The following is a 20,013-nucleotide window of genomic DNA, read 5'->3' on the forward strand; positions in this document are numbered from 1 at the left end:
ACCAAAGGACCAGACATAGCTGTAAATTGAAATGCTGACACGGAAGGAAGACTTGCGGTAATCTCAGCAAATGCAAACGGAGAAGGCACAATGTTAAAGCAAACAGGAAAGATAATAGACATGGCGCAGACATGAAGATAATCCAACTTAAGAATAATTGGTGTCCCTGAAATACAGGATTGACAAATGAAGCAGAAGATGTACTCAAAGATACAAAAAAACTTCCCAGACAGAACTGATCCTGCAGAATAAAAGGAAACTCCATGCTCCTGGAGATTTTCACACTATAGGCTTTGTTCCAAGGGGCACCCTGGAGAAGTTGTTGAACTGGAGGCATACATGAAGAAATCTCCAGGCATCCAGAAGAACACCATCAACTATAACAGAAACGGATGCAAATGACCTCTGAATGCCTCACAGCCGTCAAGGCCTTATAGGATGGATTAGTGTCTGCCAAGCTCTGAAAGGAAGTGTGACCTAAGATCATTATAACCTGTCCAGATGCCATTCAAATGTAAATGCAACAGACATCTTTAGACAGTATCACGAGTCTCCTTTTAAAAAATTTACATTAAGACCTCACCAACTGATACATAAATCATGGTTTCAAAACAAACAAAACCCATCAAGGGTAAGGAAGCTCTGACAAAGGACTGACAAGTCCTTTATCAAAACTAAAAAATTATGAGAAGTAATTATAGAGTACAGTGTATGTCTTAGGAATCTGGAAAATACTGAAATTATCACCCAACCTACAGAATTCAGAGGGGGTTGAATGAAAGAAGTTTGAACATTTTCATCTATTAGAGAAAGGAGTCGATCAGTCATTCTCTGAAACTGATACATAAAGTTACAGAAATAATAACGCAGGCTCTTCTTTCTCTCTCCTCCCTAATTGCTTTCTTTAATCCTACAGGGATCTTTGGGAAACAGCCCTCTTGTGCTGAAAAACTTTTATGTGACCTTAGTAATTCTTCCAGCTTCACTTCAGTTTATTTTGTCAAATGCAACTAAAATTAAGTACCTTAAAAATTAAAGACAGCTTCTATGATACGATCCCAAGTGTGTAAAAGTGATTTTGCTCATTAACCATCTCCACCAACTATATAAATATAAAATACACAGATCATGTTCCTACTTATGAGTGATGGGCTTGAGGTCGTCTCTGCATTAGGACTGTTTGAATTCTTCAAATAAAGAATTTTATTCTTTAATAGATAAATAATGCTTCTAATAAAGCATTTTTTTTTTGTTTTGCTTTTAAAATCTTTAAATTTGAATATAGTTCACATCTAATGCTACTTTCCGATGTAAGCATAGTGATTGGACAAGTCTGTGCATTCTGCTGCCATGTCCCCCACAAGCGGGGCTCCCATCTGTCACCAGACAATGCTGCTGTGACGCCCTTGACTGCATGCCCTGCACAGTGGCTTTCGTCCCCAGGACTGATACACTCTGTAACTGGAAGCCTCCACCTCCCACTCCCCTTCACCCATTTTGCCCATCCCTCCTCCCCTCTGGCAACCATCGGTTTGTTCTCTGTATTTATGGGTCTGAGATCTGATATTAAGCATTTTTTAAAAAACAGAAACAATAATTTATAGTTTATTACAGTAGAGAGGCTCGTGGGAGTTAGGCCAAGATGATGACTGGCGTTCATTCCGGGTGATGTGAATGTGGATGATACTTAATTGTGCAACCATCTTCATAAAAAGTCCAAAGTCCTCAGGAGGGCTTCCCAGGTCCCTCATGTCACACTCCCTGCAGACCTTGGTACCCTCCACTTTCTCCATTCCTCCATCAGAGTCATGCATTCCCTGCTCGAGGCACATTGAGCCACTCATCATTTCCTGGCCAGGTGGCCCAGTCTCGTGGCTTCTTCACTTCTATCTGCTCTGCTTGTGGCTCCCTTCTGCCCTCCCTCTCGGATGCTCCACCATGCTCCTTTTCCTAGATTATGCTTACTCCTCTTTTTGAAAATCCTTTGTTATTATTTTTTATTGTGGTAAAATATACATGAACATGAAATTTTTCTTTTTAACTATTTTTAAGTGTGCCATTAAGGGGCATTCACACCATTGTGCCACCATCACCACCGTCCATCGCCAGGACCCTTTTCATCTTCCCAAACTGAATTTCTGTCCCCACTAAGCACTAACTCCCCATTGCTCCCACCCCTCAACCCCTGGCAACCTTTATTCTACTTTTTAGCTCCACGTATTTGCCTATTCAAGGTCCTTCGTGTAAGTGGAATCATGCAGTATTTGTCCTTCTGTGTATGCTTACTTCACTGGGAATGGAGCCTTCTAGGCTCATCCATGCTGTAGCACGGATGTCAGAATGTCCTCCCTTTTCAAGGCTGAATAGTATTCCGTTGGATGGAAATACCACCTTTTGCTTTTCCGTTCATCTGTTGATGGACATCCGGATAGTTTCCACCTTTGGGGTACTGTGAATAATGCTGAACACTGAACTCTGATGTACAAATCCTAGTCATTTAAAGATTCTACCTGGACATTATCTTCTCCCAGAAGCCATCCCTGATTTCCCTATTTGGGAATGGTAAATAGGGAATTTACCATTGTGTTCTCGTGATATCTTGTGAATATACCCTCATACCTCTCAGGTTGTATCACAATTGCTGACATATAAGTTCTGCTTGTCATCTTCCTCCACTAGACTATTGGCTTCTTTAGAGCAGGAATCATTCCATTTCACTCAGGATCCCTGGTGGCTCACCTAATGCTTAGGACACAGGCAACACTCAATTATATGTAGGAAAGGGAATTATTGGCCAGGGCTGCAGCATATACTAACTAGTAACACAGCTGGACCACTGATGTCAGGGAATATAAGAATCCCACAGACATTCGAATATGCAGACCTCTGAGGAAAACAAAAATAAAAAACTAAACATAAAAGAAACAGTGAGATAGGAATCTCTGAAGATGTCATATCCCTGGGAGCTATTATGGTAGCAGCCCCACACCCACATTGCTGAGTCTTTAACATTTTTAAGAATTATCAGTTGCATAGTATGTTGGAGTTCTCCAGAGACACAACCAATAGGATGTATGTACATGTAGAGACAGGTATTTATTATAAGGAACTGATTCATGCAATTAGGGAGGCTGGCAAGTCCTAAGATCTGCACTTGGTAAGCTGGAGACCCAGAGAAGCCGATGGTATAGTTCCAGTCCAAAAGCCAGCAGATTCGAAACCCAGAAAGTACTGTTTCAGTTGTAGTCTGAAGGCAGGAAAACAGCTGATGTCCCAGTTTGAAGGCCATCAGGCAGGAAGAATTCTCTCTCACTCAGGGAAGCTTTTTGTTCTATTCGGGCCTTCAACTGATTGGATCAGGCTCACCCATATCACAGAGAGCAATCTGCTTGACTCAGTCTACTGATCTAAATGTTAATATTATCCAAAACCATCCTCACAGAAATACCCAGCATAACATCTGGTTACTGCATAGTCCAGTCAAGTCGACACACAAAATTAGCCATCACACACAGCTTCCCAAGTCATACACGTGCCCAATTTTCTGATCCACCATGGGGGTGAGACAGGGAAATAACATTAGAAGAATGTGTTTGCCCTTAAAACACACATACAAGAATCTTCACGGCCTCGTTATTCGTAAACAAGAAGCAACCCAAATGTGCACCAATAGTAGAATGGATTTTTAATTGCAGTATGTTCATACAACACAGATGCTCTGCATCCTGCTGCCCGGAGCTAGCAATGGGGAAATGATCTGGAAAGAACACATGTATGAACCAGGCTCCGTACAGGAGGCTCGGCTCCTTACATTCCATGGCTTTCCTTTCCTCTCACTTTTCTCCAGTTTTGCTTAACTCAGTTTTAGAATATGATGTTCTCAAAATAAGATTTCAAGGCAATAATAGCACTCAGGGCCATTTGTTTCCTATTTTTAGGTATGCTTTCCTAGGCAGCTGTGCTCATGGGCCCCAGCCCCTAAGTGTGATGGGTGACCTGTGTACACAGCCCTGAGTGCAGACTGAGGACGTCTGAGCAGTTCTCTCCACCTCCAGGGGGCAGAAGTCCGTTTCCCTGCAGTGAGGTTGAGGACTACAAGGAAAAGACGAGCGGATACTCTTGCCTGATGGCAGGAGATTCACAGCTGGGGTGGGAGAATGGCCCTCAGGGGCAAGAGGGTCAGGGAGGCAGAAGTAAAAAGACTCCAAAATCTCTCGAGAGGCTGCACAAGTAGCCTGGACCCTTCAATAATATCAATGTCCTGAAAGACAAAAACCACAGGGATTCCCCGGGGAGAAAGAAGACTAAAGTGATGTGACAAATGAGATACATGATACTTGAGTGGGCCCCAGATGGGGGCGGGGGGCAGCTTAAAGGGCGTTATTGGGACAATTGTGGAAATTTCAATATTGGCTGTATTATAAGTAATATACTTTAAATCAGTTAAATTTCCTGAATATGAAAGGAATTTACTGAATATTTCTTAGAAAATAGGTGCTAGAGGATTTCGGAGTAAAGAGACATGAGATCTGCACTTCCAAATGACTCAGGACTCACCCCCAAATCTTTGTTTCTTTGTATTCCATGTACCGATTTCTCTCTATGGATATATAGAGAGAAAGCACATGTGGCAAAACAGTAAATGATGGTTATGTTGACGAAGGATATATGGGTTTTCACTGGACTGTTTTTGCAACTTTTCTGTAGGTTTGGAATTTTTCAAATACAAAATTGGGGACATTTTTTAAATTTGCATTCTTCATATAGTCAAGCATTTGACATTTTCTTACTAATTTCTTTATTCTTTACTTTTATTTCTTTATTTATTTTTTGAGAGAGAGAGAGGGGCAGGAGAGGGAGAGAGAGAATCTCAAGCAGACTCCACGCCCAGCATGGAGCCTGACGAGGGGCTCAATCCCAGAACCCCAAGATCATAACCTGAGCCGAAATTAAGAGTTGGACGCTTACCCAACTGAGCCACCCAGGTGCCCCTCTTAGTTAATTTCTTGTCTTGGTTTATGTGTCGAAATGTTTGAAATTGCCTGCATGTCCTTAATTAGGTGATTGGGTGAGGTGCAGGAAGCTCAGAGGTGGCCTCTACATCCCTAGTGCCCTGTGTGTGTGTTTCCTGGTGCAAGGTCTGTGTGCGTTAAATATTTCTTAGTTTTTATGGAGGTCTAACTTATATCCAGAAATTACATACAGTCAAGTACATAAACCTTAAGTGAATAGCGTGATTAATTTTTACCTGTGTGTGCGGGCCCTTGTAACCATTTCAAGAAACAGAACATTTTGAGCACTGCTGAAGAACCCCTCACTCTCTCTCCTAGTTAATAGCGCCCCTTCCCAGCAAAGGGTGACATTATTTGGGCTCCGTCACCATAGACTAGCTTTGCCTATTTGTGAACTTTATTTAAATGAGCTCATACAGTATGTATTCCTTCATGTCTGGCTTCTTCCTTTAATAATGTTGCATGCAGCATAGCAGTGGTTTGTTGTTTTATGCTGCCTAGTGATAATCCCCTGTAGGAATATTCCATAATTTGAAAATCCATTCTACTGTTGATGGACACTTGGGTTGCTTCTTGTTTATGAATAAAGTCACTATAAAGATTCTTGTAGCTGTATTTTATGGACAAACACATTCTGTTCTGTTGGGTATTTATCCAGGAGTAGAATTTCTAGGTCACAAGATAGTCATATTTTTAGCTTTGGTAGCTACTACAAAAGTTTTGTACAACAGTTGTTCTAAATTACATTCTCACCAAGAATATATGAGCATTGCTTCAAATCCTTGCCAACACTTGGTATTGTCATTCCTTTTAATTTTAGCCATTCTGGTGAGGGTGTAGTGCTATTCCATTGTAATTTCAACATTATACATTTATTAAATGCATACATGAAAATGATATGCCTATAAAATGGAGTATTATTACATAGCTCCAACAAATGTGTTTTCAAAGAAGATGTAATATTCTGGGGATATACTTATGTTAAAGAAGAAAAAATAATATATAAACTTGGTACATAGTCCGTTGTTTTTATTTTAATAAAGTGTACATACTAAGGAGGACTAGAAGAAATTCACCAAGATACTCTAGTAGTTGGTTCTGGATGATTGGATTCGTTTTTTTCTCCTCATACTTTTCTGTAGTCATGAGATGTTCTACAATGAGCAAATATTAATTTTAGAAACAAAAGAGAACAACAAAGAATATTTTCAAGAATAGTCTCTGCCTCAGAAAGTGAACCTCGATGTTCAAAAAATAAAGTACACAGGACTGTTTTGTCACCTGTCACATAAGCCCCCATCAGGACCCTAGAATGGTCCTTGTCACCAAGCGAGCACTCAGTCAATGACCACTTTCGAAAACACAGTACTTCTAGGAATGCAGGGGAGGTAGTATCCTCAAGGGAAGGTTCGAAAATGAAAGAGAACTTCCAGGTTGTGACAATATGGCAGATTTCTGCTGGATCCTGACAGGGTTTCTGGAATGAGGAGAGGAAATGGGGCACATGGGGATTGAGGATCACGGTGAGGACACAGAGAGGGCTGTCTGGGCCTCCTTGCGGGAGTGAGCATGTGCAAGGGTCAGCAGGAGGGAGGGGGTCTGGGGTTCCCCCTCCACTCCTGACAACAGGACAGGAGCGGCCGAGCCTGTGTTCCCTAGAATCAGGAAACGTGAGTGGTCTGGGTTCTGGGGGCTTGAGCCCACGGTAGCTGGCACCTGATTCCTGCCTCCACCAGCTCACTGGGCTTCCAATCCCACTTGAACTGTACTTACTCCTACCCCTCCACTGTGTTCCCTTGTATTCTTGGTATTTATGTGGTTCTGTTTTGGGTCATTGGCAGAAATTCAGGCGACTCCTCCAAGCCACAAGTGTGCAGCCTTAATTTGGCTGAGAGGCCCAGGCATCGATATTAAAAAACAAAATATATAAAAAATTCCCTCGGTGATTCTAAGGTGCAGCCAGGGTTGACAACCAGTGGTGTATCCCTGCTCTTTTTTTTTTCGAACACAGCAAACATGTACTTTTTCTGTCAACTCCAGCTCATTCCAGGCCTTTCTGACACGATGTGCAGGGATGTTGGGACACTTACTATCCCCATCTTTGATTTATATGTCCAAACTCTCATTTTCTGCTTGTGCCTTTTAAAAAAATTACGACTGGGGAGCTGGCCTGGGGCCATGATGGTGTCTTTAGAGGTCCCGGTTTTCCTTCACCATCAGGATAATTGGCGACTATCTAGTCAAGAGATTTATTTCTGAGAGATGTGAACACAGAATCATCAAATTTTTTTCTCTTTTTGCAAGCTAATTTCATGAAGTTGGAGTATGTGTTGTAACATTCCCTTCTATGTATCATTAGGAATGTCTTTGAGTGGAAGTGGGGAAAAACCCCAATAAATATACGAGATGGCCTCTCAAGTCTAGAGCGTGGGCTCCACACTGGGCAAACCCCGCAGCTCTGCCATGTCTTCAAGGGCCCAGGGTTTTTCTCTTTCTGCTCTGCAACCTCAGGGCGCCGGCTTTGCCCTCCAGGCCACAGTGGCTTCAGTCAGGACATCCAGACAGAATGATGTCCAGAGGCAAAAGTCTCTTGTAAGGTCACCTTGAGCGTGAGAACTTTCCCCAGAAACTCCATCAGCAGAGTTCCCTTCAAGTTTCATTTGCCGGGATTGGTCCCATGCCCGCTCCCAAACCCATCACACCAAAGGAAATGGGGCTTTTTAAGCCCTGGTGTTGGGAGAAGGGCACACCTGCCTGAGCCACACAAGGTGGGGGGGGGGGGCAAATAGCGTAACAACATCGGAGCCCAGACAGCAAGAGGGGAGTGTGCTGGAGAAGCACTCTGCACTGTCTGCCTTCCCTACTTTGGTCATCACAGAAATCTACGAGAGCACGACTATGAGATGGCATTACCGGCAAGTCAAGAGCCAACAGATTGTCTTAGTAAGAACTCCAGGGAGGTCCTGCTCCATGCGCACAGTAGCTAGCTGGCCTCGGTGGTTCCTGAGGTAGAATCAGAAATCGGCTGCCCGAATCTGAAGTATTGGCCCTTATTTTTGTCTCTGCTACCCATCATCAGACACTCTTCACCCCCTTCACCACTCACGTCTGTGAAGTTCTTGACATAGTGCTGTGTCTTCTTGACATAGTCTGCTTCCCACCCTTACTAGACCTACCTCTTTTGGACAATGTCTATGTGTACTTTTACCTCTTGGTCAACAAATCCCATCGCAAATTTTGACAGAGTTATGTCCTTGTGTTAATATGTCCAGTCCTTTGCTTACTGTCCAAGCTCTGGAACCTGGCATCCCTATCTGAAGCCGCATCTCATCGGTGAATTCCTGGGTCCTCTACATTTCCTCTAGTGTAAGGCTTATTTTTAAGATCTCCCCACTTCTTGTCATTTTAGAAGTCTCTGAACATAGAATCGTCCATGTCTTTTCTGACATTTTTGTAAGCTATTTTTGTAAAGTTTAGAGTACATGTTGATGCCTAGCACTTAATTTTTGACAAAGACTTTTAACAGTTTTGCCAGTCTGTCATAGAAGTTTTTGGGCAAAACAGTGCTCTAAATATTTAAAAATAATCCTTATGAGCCTACAAAATAGGTATGATTCTTATTCTATATATGAAAAAATTGAAGCCCACAGATTAAATAACTTGTTCAAAGTTACCAGCTTGAAACCAGGCCGGACTCCAAAGTCCAGATATTCTCATGGTATTCTGAAATCTGAGGACTGATATCCGTCAAATGGACTGTTAAAATGATCATAGTTTAAAAATGTGCTTCTGAGAAACGTGAGGGGAAAGTGGCAAATTAGTGGCAGTCATTAAACGATGCCCCCAGAGGACAGTGAGGTGGGGGGAGGGGAGGCTGAACCAGCCAGGCTCGATTGCTGGGAAAATTATCAGACAACTGAGAACTGAATAACCAACACCCTCCGCCCCCCCCCCCCCCCCCCGCCACACTGTATTGTTATATGGAATGTCTGGACAGTCTAAAAGCAGCACCAGTTGGAACCTTAAGGTTCCGGGACGACTTATGGTCAGTCACTCCTCCCCTCCAGATTCTGTCCCCTCCTTGTGTTATTTAAAGTTTCTCTTAATACACTATAGACTTCTCACACCAAAATATGACTCAAGAAATGTAAAAAATAAAAATGAGATAATGAATAATGTTTGAACACGCAATAACCATACTTTACACCCAGGTAGGTTCTCACGACTCAAAAACAAATCACTTCAAAGCTACTTTAAGAAACGTGTGTGTGTTTACCTCTCTCACTGGCTGCATCATAGGAGAGACTGACACTCCCTTTGCTCTGCTATTGATTTCCTAGGTCTGCGCTGTATTTTTTTTTTTAAAGATTTTATTTCAGAGAGAGAGAGAGACAGAGACAGAGCACAAGCGGGGGAGGGGGAGAGGGAGAGGGAGAAGCAGGCTCCTGGCTGAGCAGGGAACCCGATGCGGGGCTCGATCCCAGGACCCCGGGACCATGCACTGAGCCAAAGGCAGACACCCAACTGACTGAGCTACCCAGGCGCCCTTATTCTGTATTTCTTGAAAGTTGTGATTTTGAAAAAGAGGCAGAACATACAAAATAATATTAAAGGACGAACATGTGACATCATTGTCAAAGACCACCAAATAAGTGAAAGTTTTTCATGTTCTAGTGCTGGTTTAAACTTGACTCTCCAAGGATTACATGTTTCTCACTTAATTTTGCTGGTGAGCTCTTCCGGAAGCCATGCCCTCCCCCCTCCCAAGTCTGTAAAAGAGCTTCATGGGTGTTACAGTCTTGGGAAGAAAGCGCACCAGAAGGCTGGGGGCGGGGGGCGCACGGTGGTCACCTGCTGCCACAGCCAAGAAGCCCACTGCCCCCAGGCCAGGGAGACCACGCTTAGACAGCAGCCAGAGGCCTGCAGTTCTCTTCCAGCCATAATTCTAGGTTATGTACTCTTCTTTCAAGCCCTCCTCCCACCCATTTACTGTTCAGCTAACAAGCAACTGTATTACAAAACGGTAATGGAAAAAAACTGAAGACATGCCCGTGACAATGACCAGTAAGGATGGTGTGAAGGCATGCTAAATTTTGATTGATCATTTCTCTTTGATTTTGTTAAAATGAAAGAATAAAGGCTGGTGCAGTGTGATTTTACTGGAAAATGTAATAAAATAAATCAAAGGGAAAAAAAAGAGAAAAGCAGTAGAGACAAAGAACAGGGAAATACACCAAAATTACAAATAGAAGTCATTTAAAAGAAGAAAATATCCTACAGCAGATGAAGAAAGTTTTAATTTCTTTTCACATTAAACATTGTTTACCACAATCAGCTAACAGAAATTACTGCAACATTGGTCAAGATGACATAAAACTAAGGATAAATGTTTGTTATGAGAAAACCTCATTTGATGTGACTGGCGATATTAGACACTCTATTTTTCATGACAGGATTTAAGATACAACCTATCTTGAACAGAAAGCAAATAATTCAGATCAAGGAGACATGCTAAGGTTTTAATAAAGAAGAAAAGCTTTGCCTTGTCCAGAACATTTAACAAAGTCTAGGATAATTTAGGTAAAAGAGGTGAATTAGACACCAAGTGCTGGGCAAGGTCACAGGCCCACAATTCAGGCTTTATTTACATTACTGGATCTATGCAGCCTTTACCTCTCGGTAAGTGAGCTGTTATTTTTGGCAGAGGGATCTTCAATAGTAGCCTTGGATATAATTAATCATATTTTAACTTCAGGCAGTCCAAGGAACTATTTTCAAAGGGACAGTTGAGTATTTTCATGGATATACTATTAAGGCATCTCAATTTTTGGTGTTTTCGGTATATAATTTTACTGCTATTTTTTTTTTCCATTTTGCACAACAATGTTATCAGGAATTAAGTGACATAATTCCTTCTCTACTAATGAACCGGTTTATCCATTTTGCAAACTTTAAATTGAGGTCCTGTAAAAGGGAAATTTATAACATGAGAACACACAGAAAAATATATTGAAAACCAATAGAGAATTATTTTTTAAACAATCATAAAAATTCAATCATAATTAACTGATAGTCTAACTTTGGAAAGACAGAAGAGTAAAATTAGAATTAAAATAGGTATTAAAAATAATTACCAGTAGTTTGTTTTACAAAGAAGAATAGAGCCATAAATGGCTTAATTGCCCAATTAAGTAACTATCAGATTCCTCTTTAGTCAACACTAGGAATTCACATTTGAGCTAGTCAACAAAGCATATAAATATTTAACATCTGAATACATTTTAGTGATGACAGAGACTGCATAATGCTGTCCATTGTTGCTCTGTGCACAAATTAACCAGGTTAAATATCAAAGATACACGGTGTATACTCTGAAACAAGAGAATATTAAACAAATTTCTTAAAGATTCAGAAACAAAAGTAGAAAACAAATTTTAACATGGATGAGACGGTGCTTAAACAATAATCGACTTAATCAAGACCTTTAAAATTACCACTGAAATGCATTATATTTTTTAGTTTACAGAAAGAATAAGTATAGGTTGCAGGAAGAAAATGTTTAGTGCTATTTACATTCGTTTTAAAACTCTGCTCTATACAAATTTAATTCTGATCAGTATGAACAATATTTTCGTAGATCTACTGCATATAAAGCCTCTTCATCAAAGCATTGACAATGAACAAAATAACCTGATTACCTTTAGACAAAGCTGACCATCTGAAACCATTTACACTGAATGTTTTTAAGGGCCACGGACACTTAATTATTTAAGTACAGAACGTAATGTCAGCCTGCAGCTTCATTTTTATAAAGGCTAAAGTTATTTATATGGAATATTGTTCTATATACTACACGCCAATCTATATTTAAGTTCTATAGTTAGGTATTTTATAAGTTTTTTATTAAATATATTCTACACATATTTGTAATTTCATCCAGGAAGAATTTCTTCCCAGTGAAAAAATATAAAATCTTTTATATTTTTACAGGTTTAGATGAAACTAGCTCATGCTTTAGTGCTGTGCAAATTATTTTAGCATATCAATTTTTAAATTATTGGTACAAAACAAAAGAATGGCATCCTTATTCATGTAGTATGCTTTAAAAGTCAACTTTTGATTTTAATACAATTGCAAGCACTAATACCAAATGCAAACTACATAAAGAAACAAAATTAGTTACTATGGAGAATTATTTAAATTTTAAGAATTCATCTGAACTCTAATGAATGAGTGTGACACTGGACACAGTTACAGATGAGCAATAATTATGGAAAAATTCAATTTGCTGATCTTCAAATACATAAAACTGATGAGTAAATGAGGTTTTCTATTATCTCTGCGCGGCAATGCAAGTCTATGAGTATGGAATTGACCCTCCCACATTAAGGCTAGGAAGCGCGCTCGCACCCCTGTTGTGCTGTGTGGACAAGCACTCGGTGACAGCGTGACTGAGGAGTGCGTGTGTGAAAGGAAAAGAAATTTGTTTCATCAGCTCTCTGCTGAGTGCTTTAAACAACAGGCACATTTTGTTTTCTCATTTGTTGCAGTGAAAATAGTCATACTCAGGTTTGTATTCTGTGCCAGTGCAGCCCCCATGGCTGACTCTGATAGAATTCACCCAACATTTCAGTTTCTTTTCCATTTTTCCCTCTCCAGTTGGCCCACTAATTAACTTCATTAATTGCCGAGTGTTTTCCAGTGTGGAATATTGTATTTCTGAGCATTTCTAGGTGCCATAAACCATGCTGTAAATTCTGCTATGAAGAAAATAATGTCAATCTTTTTTAGTGCAAACTATATTTGGAACACTTGATTTGTTAGTTCTGGTGATGCAAATTTCTGTGGCAGCAGAATGGCTTCCGCTAGGAAAGAGAACTTAACTCTGCCCCCGGCGATTGACAGCATTCAAAAACCAATATATTTTAAAACTGCTCAACATAAACAAAGATACTAGAAATAAAAAATCGTAGTGAAAAAATGTTCTTGGTTCTTTTTACTCTGATGAAAGAAGATGACTGTTCATGAGATTATTCAGTTCCATGGATTTATAGGCAGACTCTTCCTAAGGGTTTCTGAAGCAATGTTGGGTCTCTTCTGTCCCAGCAGCATGAAAGACAAAGACTACATCACAGCACACCTAGCAGACAGTGTTTACAGGATTACACAACAATTACTCTCTCCAGTCTTTTCGCGATTCCTCTGACCTGGAGAAAATGCAGAAAAGCCTGGTTTATAAAAATGCTCAAATGGGGGGGGGGGTGGCATCCAAACATTGTAAGAATTTTTTTTAATGGTTCCAATTTTTTTTAATTAAAAAGCTATAATTATAATTATAGCCTGTTTTAATTATAGCCCGTTTCCAGGATGTCTGGTTATTTGCTTAACAAGCTCTGTTCATAAACAATGAAAACTTCCTTTCCCTCAGAAGGTTCAAAAACAGGGAACCATTTTTGAGTGCCTGTCTCTGTGGCTTGAGTGAGAAGCCTCTGCAGGGTGTGGCTTACCTTGAGAGTTTGGCTCTGGCAATGTCTCTCTGGCCACCAAATGCATCACCGTTGTTTTGCCAAAAGGAAGTTTTAATGCTATGGGAAAAGCAGAAGATAGTCTGTTACATATACACTGACCTACTGAAATCACTAATCAGAACTGAAACCATTTAAAGAATTGATTGCTTTTTGTAGGACCTCCTCAACAGACTGAATTTCTGACCAGTTAGAGCATCTCTTACAAAATGAAATTAGGTTAATATTATAACAGAAACAAGTCAAGAAATGATTCTGCCCAGCTATGGCCCTTAGTCTGACACCAATAACCATACTGTTGAAGGAAGGGGACAAGAGAAAATAGATAATTAACATTGGAGATAACCTTCAGAGGAGAAAAGGAACTAAAAAAAGTTTTTGAGAATACCTTTTCTAGATTAGGGAAAAGTTTAGATTAAGAGATATTTGTTTCTGAATCTAATTATCAGTCTAATATGCAGTCATCTAATAAAATTACTGCACTGAACAGGCCACTATAATGTAGAAAAAGAACAACAAACTTAATTTTAAATATTTATTCTCAACCCTGTATTAGTCAATGAAAAAAATAATTTTCTTTAAAAGGTTACTTTAAGAGAATCACTATCTTGGCATTATTAATAATTACTGTTTTCTAATCAGGTCTTAATTTAAAAGGCTTTCCTCATTCATAATAAAAAATTTTATTATGAAATATTTCAGACACAGAATGATATAACACACACCATGCATCCATGAACCACTTAAGCAAATATAGACATTAAGTTTCATGGTGAATCTCTTTGTTATTCTGTGTATAAAATTAGAAGCAGCCAGTATATCTAACTTATAAAGTTATTTCCATAGTTGAGATTTAGTTCCGACATCCAGAACTACTTTCTCCTTACTAACTACAAACTTAAGGCAGGCTTAAGATCATTACTTAGCAAGTATGATCCTCCTGCTACCTGCTTTTTAAATCTTGCTCCATAGGATAATGGTTCACATGTAGATTAAAAAAGAGTCCTAAATATCTTCAATATTATTCATATTTCATGTAATCAAGGTGAGTTTCCACCTTACTTCAAGTTGGCCAGCCATTATTTGGTCTATTCTCTTAACTTCTCAAGTCCAAATGAAGTATGATGGCCCATAAATACATGCTCTGATGAAGTAAGAGGAGGGCCTTTTCTGGATAATCTCCTATGGCTGATTTAACATTAAAATGCAAATAAAACTTTATATTATAAAATTTTTCATTAAATGTACTGGGAAAGACTGACTGAACTTAAGGTTGCATGTCACTCTCCTATCATCTCCTGGACTCCAGTAAGCTAGATCTGAGTTGAAAATCACATCTCCACTACTCGCCAATGTGAGATGAGGCGTGAGAGAGTCATTTACCTGCTCCCCCGGCCTCAGTTTCCTCTACCCAAACAGAGACAGTAATTCTGTCACCTGCCCTTTACAGCTGTATTGACTAAATGAAACAATCCAAGGAAAGTGCTTAGTCCAGGGCTTGGCACAAAGAATACATGCAGTAAATATTACCCTCATCATCATCACCATCATTTTGAGAAAGCAAGGAAGACAGATCTCAGGAAACAGGTAAGTGAATGGAGTTGTACATTTAGAGAGGTGTGGACAGGCCTGGAAAGCTGCTGAGTGGCTTACCATTTGAAGCTACAAATTTGATTGATGGGGATTATTATTTTCTTTCTCCATTTTAATTTTAACTGGAAATAGTAGATATGGACGCTAACAGTATCAAAGAAGGGAAAGGAAGGATACAAGAATTTAAAAGGCTTTCTCTTTCCTTCACTGTGGAGGCTTCTGCTTTCTATTATGACTCTGTACAATATCTAGAACAGTTTTCTTTTAAAGATTTTATTTATTCATTTGAGAGAGAGAGAAACAGCAAGAGCGAGTAGGAGTTGGGGGGGAGGGGCAGAGGGAGAAGGGGAGAAGCAGACATCCTGCTGAGCAGGGACCCGCACCCCCATGCTGGGCTGGATCCCAGGACACTGGTATCATGAACTGAGCAGAAGGCAGATGCTTTACCGACTGAGCCACCCCGGCGCCCCCAGAACAGGAGTTTTCAACCTCACATAAAAATCACCCAGGATTTCAATGCAGTAGTAGACGGGGAGATGGGGAAAAAGGGAGGGGAAAAGAAAGGGGGAAGGGGAGGGAGGGAGGAAGAAACAGAAGGAGGGAGAGAGGGAGGGAGGGAGACAGAGGAAGCTCTCCTCCAACTTAGCCAGCGTGCAGAAATCTGCATTTCAAAGTAAGTATCCCAGTTGATTCCTGATTTGATTGCCAGTCTCCACCACATTTTGGGAAAGAATGAACTGCAATGTATTGAGTGTCAAACTTGTAACTGATCTTCTTTATCCTTAGTAAGACTGTTATCACACCCGTTCTTTAGTAGACTGAAATTCTATGGAACTAAAAAGTTAGATCTCAAACAAGGGGATTCAGGGCTGCGTTTTAAGAAACTTGGTAACAAAAAAATTAAACCTGAAACTTACTGGAACCACAAAATTGTAAGAGTGGCAAAGAATGCCCAGGTCTCCTGGTTTAACCATCCACAAAATGACTGAACCCCATCCATGGCTGTACCTACTGATTGTAACCAATAAAAAGGATTTCACTCTTTTTCCTCAGTGGTCTATTCTTTCTTTAGGCAGCTTGACATGCTCAAATAAATTCTTTCTTGTATTGAATAGTAATCTGTCTGCTTTTAATTCCCAGCTGTTGGTCCTAAGTCTAATTCAAGGTTATACAGAGCAAGTCTCAAGCCATGCAAAGCTAGCCTACACCTTTCTCTGTACTAGCCATTCAAGTATTTGAAGATAGTTTTACCATGACCCTGTGTACTGTCTCCTTTATTATTCACATTCAAGAACACAGGGAAACTAAAAAGAAAAACTGTGACCAAAAAAACACATAGGTGAATGTTATTCAACCTTTATCAAACACCCAGATATACTGATCAATTTTGTTGTTAGGTTTTAGAGAAAAAAGTCAGACTACATTTAAACAAAAATATTAAAGTAGATCACTTAATTTGCCTGCAAATACCTAATTATCAGAATATATTTGAAATGTAGGTACTGAAAACAAAACAAACCCTGCTGATGGTAGAGAATGTACCCCATAAGGGGGCACTATTGAGCTACACTTCTCCAATCACATATAAAGAGCAGTGATACCAAAGAAGTGTTTGTTCTAAGTGCTTTGAATATATAATTTAACCCTCTTAATCTAGGGGGTAGGCACTATTGTTAGCCCATTTTATCACAGAGGAAAGTTAAGTAACTTCCCCAAGATTATACAGCAGGAAGCAGGGGAGCCAGGATACAACTAGGATAACTGGGTTCTAAATCTGCTCTTTTAATCCTCACTCTAACCTAACATTTACCTTCGTTCTTGCACGATGGGCAATTATAACAGAGTCAAACTGAAAACCAATTATCATAAACTTCGCCTACTCTGTGTGTCTGGCTTTAACTTAAAAATATTACATCTAATTTATATTATCCAGAAGTACCATAAAATTACGTTTACAAAACAATAGGTATGGATTCCTACATCTAAAGAGATAGAGTTTATTTCATAAGGGAGTAAACACTTATCACAGTGCTAAAATGAAATTTAACAGAATGCAAAATGTAAAGAAGTTGAGTTACCAAAATAGGCAGAATTCATGAGTTTGAAATAATTTTTTTTTGTAAAATCAGCCAACAGCATTGAAACAAATGAATGCCGCTGCCATGAGAGAGACATTAAATCCCATTACAAAGGTGACTATTACCTCCTAATGTGACATTTCCATGCAGAAATCGTCCTTGATAAATAAGTCGTAGAATATTTGGACTGCTGACCTGCTCTTCTTCCCAGTCTGAAAAGAAGCAGTGAACTTGTTAGGTGTATTTCAAGACGGAGTTAAGGTATTACTGCATTGTTTATAGTCCTGAAGTTTAAAGATTAAGGTGAATGAGTTGGGAAAAATCTAATCCTAGGTAAAGAAAAATGTCATTTGAAAATTACTATTACCAGCAATTAACAGAGAATATTATAATGTTCTAATATTTGTACCTGTTAAAATATATATTTGAAGCTAGAGACAATAAGTTTAACAGAGATTTTGATATACTGATAACAGAGAATAACAAAAAAATTATACCTCAATAAAACTGGAGAACACAAATTTTAAAAAATAACAAAAAAATTAACAATGTTTACTTTTGGATAACATTGATTTATACTTTGTCTTCTGAAGCCAAATGATAAACATTATAGAAGACACAACTTTAGGTTCACTTTACCCAAAATATTCAGAAGAAGAAACCTGAAAGTAACATATATTAGAAGGTACTACACAAATATGGTAGGAAAGTACATAAAGAAAATAAAAAAACTGGTGAGTAGGATGGGTAGCAGAATATTTCATTTTGTGTACAACTTATGTTATAGTGAAATATGGAATACTACTCTGTTAAAATAATGATTTAAGGACACTGATAATGTGATAGGGTACAGGGTTAGTGATTTCACTAGCTGGTAGATATAATCATTTAAGCTCTGATTGTGACAAAGATTTAAGAATTCCATTATCATCTTTCTCAAGAATTCTTGTAGGATGTGTTTGTTTCCTAAAGAAGCTCCTATTATCAGGAGCTAACTGTCAATACAAGGATGAGTTTAAAATAGCCTAAAGAGAAGTGACAGAAAAGAGGTAAGTAGAGCACTTTTCCTTTTGAGTGTTCAAAATGATGAAGATGAATTTGATAAAAGTGTGCCTCCCACTGACTCAGCACAAGAGAATTGGGACAAGAGAAATGAAATGGAGTCCTTTCTTTTCTAGTCCCCTGGTGCTTTTTCTGCGGGGTCCTTTCTCCCCCCCTTGCACGCCTCTGTTGCCTTCTGACACTAGTGCTCCCAGGTCCCTCTTCTTCTAGAAAAAAGATCAACTAAACCTCTAACACTTCAGTATGGATTACTTTGAATTCATTGCTCCCGAAATTACTGTTTAATAGACTTTTTCTGGTCAAGATGGAAGTGTCCATACATATAAAGACAAATGACAGTGTCTAATTCACTGGAAAAAAAAATATTCTAAAAATCTTTAAGTATTTTTTTGAGATGCAAAAACTCGAAGCTACATACTTCATTATTTTATACAGAGTATTGTGATTTCCATGTACTTCATTGGGTTTAATACGCTATCTACCTTTCCAAACTCTCAAGAGGATCTGAAATTTAGAGAGACCTATAGAAGAACAATGCTTTAAGGAGGAATTTCAGAAACTAGTAACATATATTTAGTGGATATTTTTTTGGACCTCTGAGCTGGTAAGAGCTATTCCACCTATTAACTATATTCCACTAAACTGCCTAAGAGTAGACCAAGAAAAACTCTTTCCAAAAATATACTGCACCAAGTGTTTTCTTCTACCGATTTAATATTTACTATACTTTCATTATTAGCACCAACAAATATTTACATTTGCTGACCTATTATGAGATAAAATGTAGACTAGATTGTTAATTTAAATATTTTAGATAAAATAAAAAATTTATTTTTATTCCCTGCATTGTCTAAAATTGCTGGGTAGAAGTGGCAAACTTAGGAAAGGCTGGGCTCAAAAATTTACGTGTGAAAATAAGTAACGTGGGATAAATACAAGCAATTTCCAAGGCTGGTAGAGGGCTGGTTCCATTTGGGACACCATTTAGGCAGACACCTGCACTCAAGTCCTGCCTTCAGTTAAAAGTAATTTTCATATCTAAATCAAACAATTATGAAGGTAAAAGTTTCTTCTTTTTTACGTTATAATGCTACCCCCCCAAAAAAAATTTTTTGAGAGGAACTGCCTTTTGTGTTGTGTAACCTCCTCTATAATACCATACATGTCAAAACTGATCTTTACCCTCTCCTCTCCAAATCACAAAAGTAATTTTCTAGATCATATTTAGTACAACATCACTATTATGTATTTAAAAAATGCTTTTCCTACTGATGGGTACTGTCATGCCTGGCTATGAGGAAAATCCCATATTCTAAGAGCCCCAAGTTTAGTCTATTTTAGCTTTTTCTGAAGGAATTTTCTGAAATTCCCTCTTACCTCCAACCTTTCGCTTTAGTCCCTCCCTGATTTAGGAACTAACACTGACTAGTCCCTTAGTTATCAATGGAAGAAAGATCCAGTCATTTGACAGTATTTGTCCAAATCAGTGTTTCTTAAATGCATGTCTATGAATCCCGAGCTCATGAACAACAGAGCCATGTTTCTTAGGTTCTGAAAGTCCTCCTCAAGAATTTTTAAATCATATTTTCATTTTAATGACAATCTGGAAGAGATTATCTAGATAATTCAAATAATCACCTTAGAACCAAGTACAGTCTTGGGATTTATCGCCCACATATGCAGTTTATGATTGTACTGGCACCAAGCAGTACTTCTTTAATTGTCAAGAGGCTAATAAGAATA

General features: G+C 39.0%; 1 protein-coding gene across 1 annotated transcript in view; it reads right to left on the reverse strand.

Annotated features, from left to right (window-relative positions):
• Positions 1–10,287: 10,287 nt before the first annotated feature.
• UBL3 (ubiquitin like 3) overlaps positions 10,288–20,013 on the reverse strand; it is a 68,527-nt gene continuing 58,801 nt past the window's right edge. Inside the window, exons 3-5 of the mRNA XM_028105372.2 lie at positions 17,334–17,420; positions 13,520–13,597; positions 10,288–13,219 (exon numbers count right to left, since the gene is read on the reverse strand). Coding sequence (XP_027961173.1) covers positions 13,167–13,219; positions 13,520–13,597; positions 17,334–17,420 — 218 coding nt within the window. The 3' untranslated portion in view covers positions 10,288–13,166. The remainder of the gene's footprint in view (positions 13,220–13,519; positions 13,598–17,333; positions 17,421–20,013) is intronic.

This window comes from Eumetopias jubatus, unplaced genomic scaffold, assembly GCF_037043125.1.
Source record: "Eumetopias jubatus isolate StellerSeaLion01/CBP00866 unplaced genomic scaffold, mEumJub1_p1.0 scaffold_3, whole genome shotgun sequence".
Taxonomy (NCBI): Eukaryota; Metazoa; Chordata; class Mammalia; order Carnivora; family Otariidae; genus Eumetopias; species Eumetopias jubatus.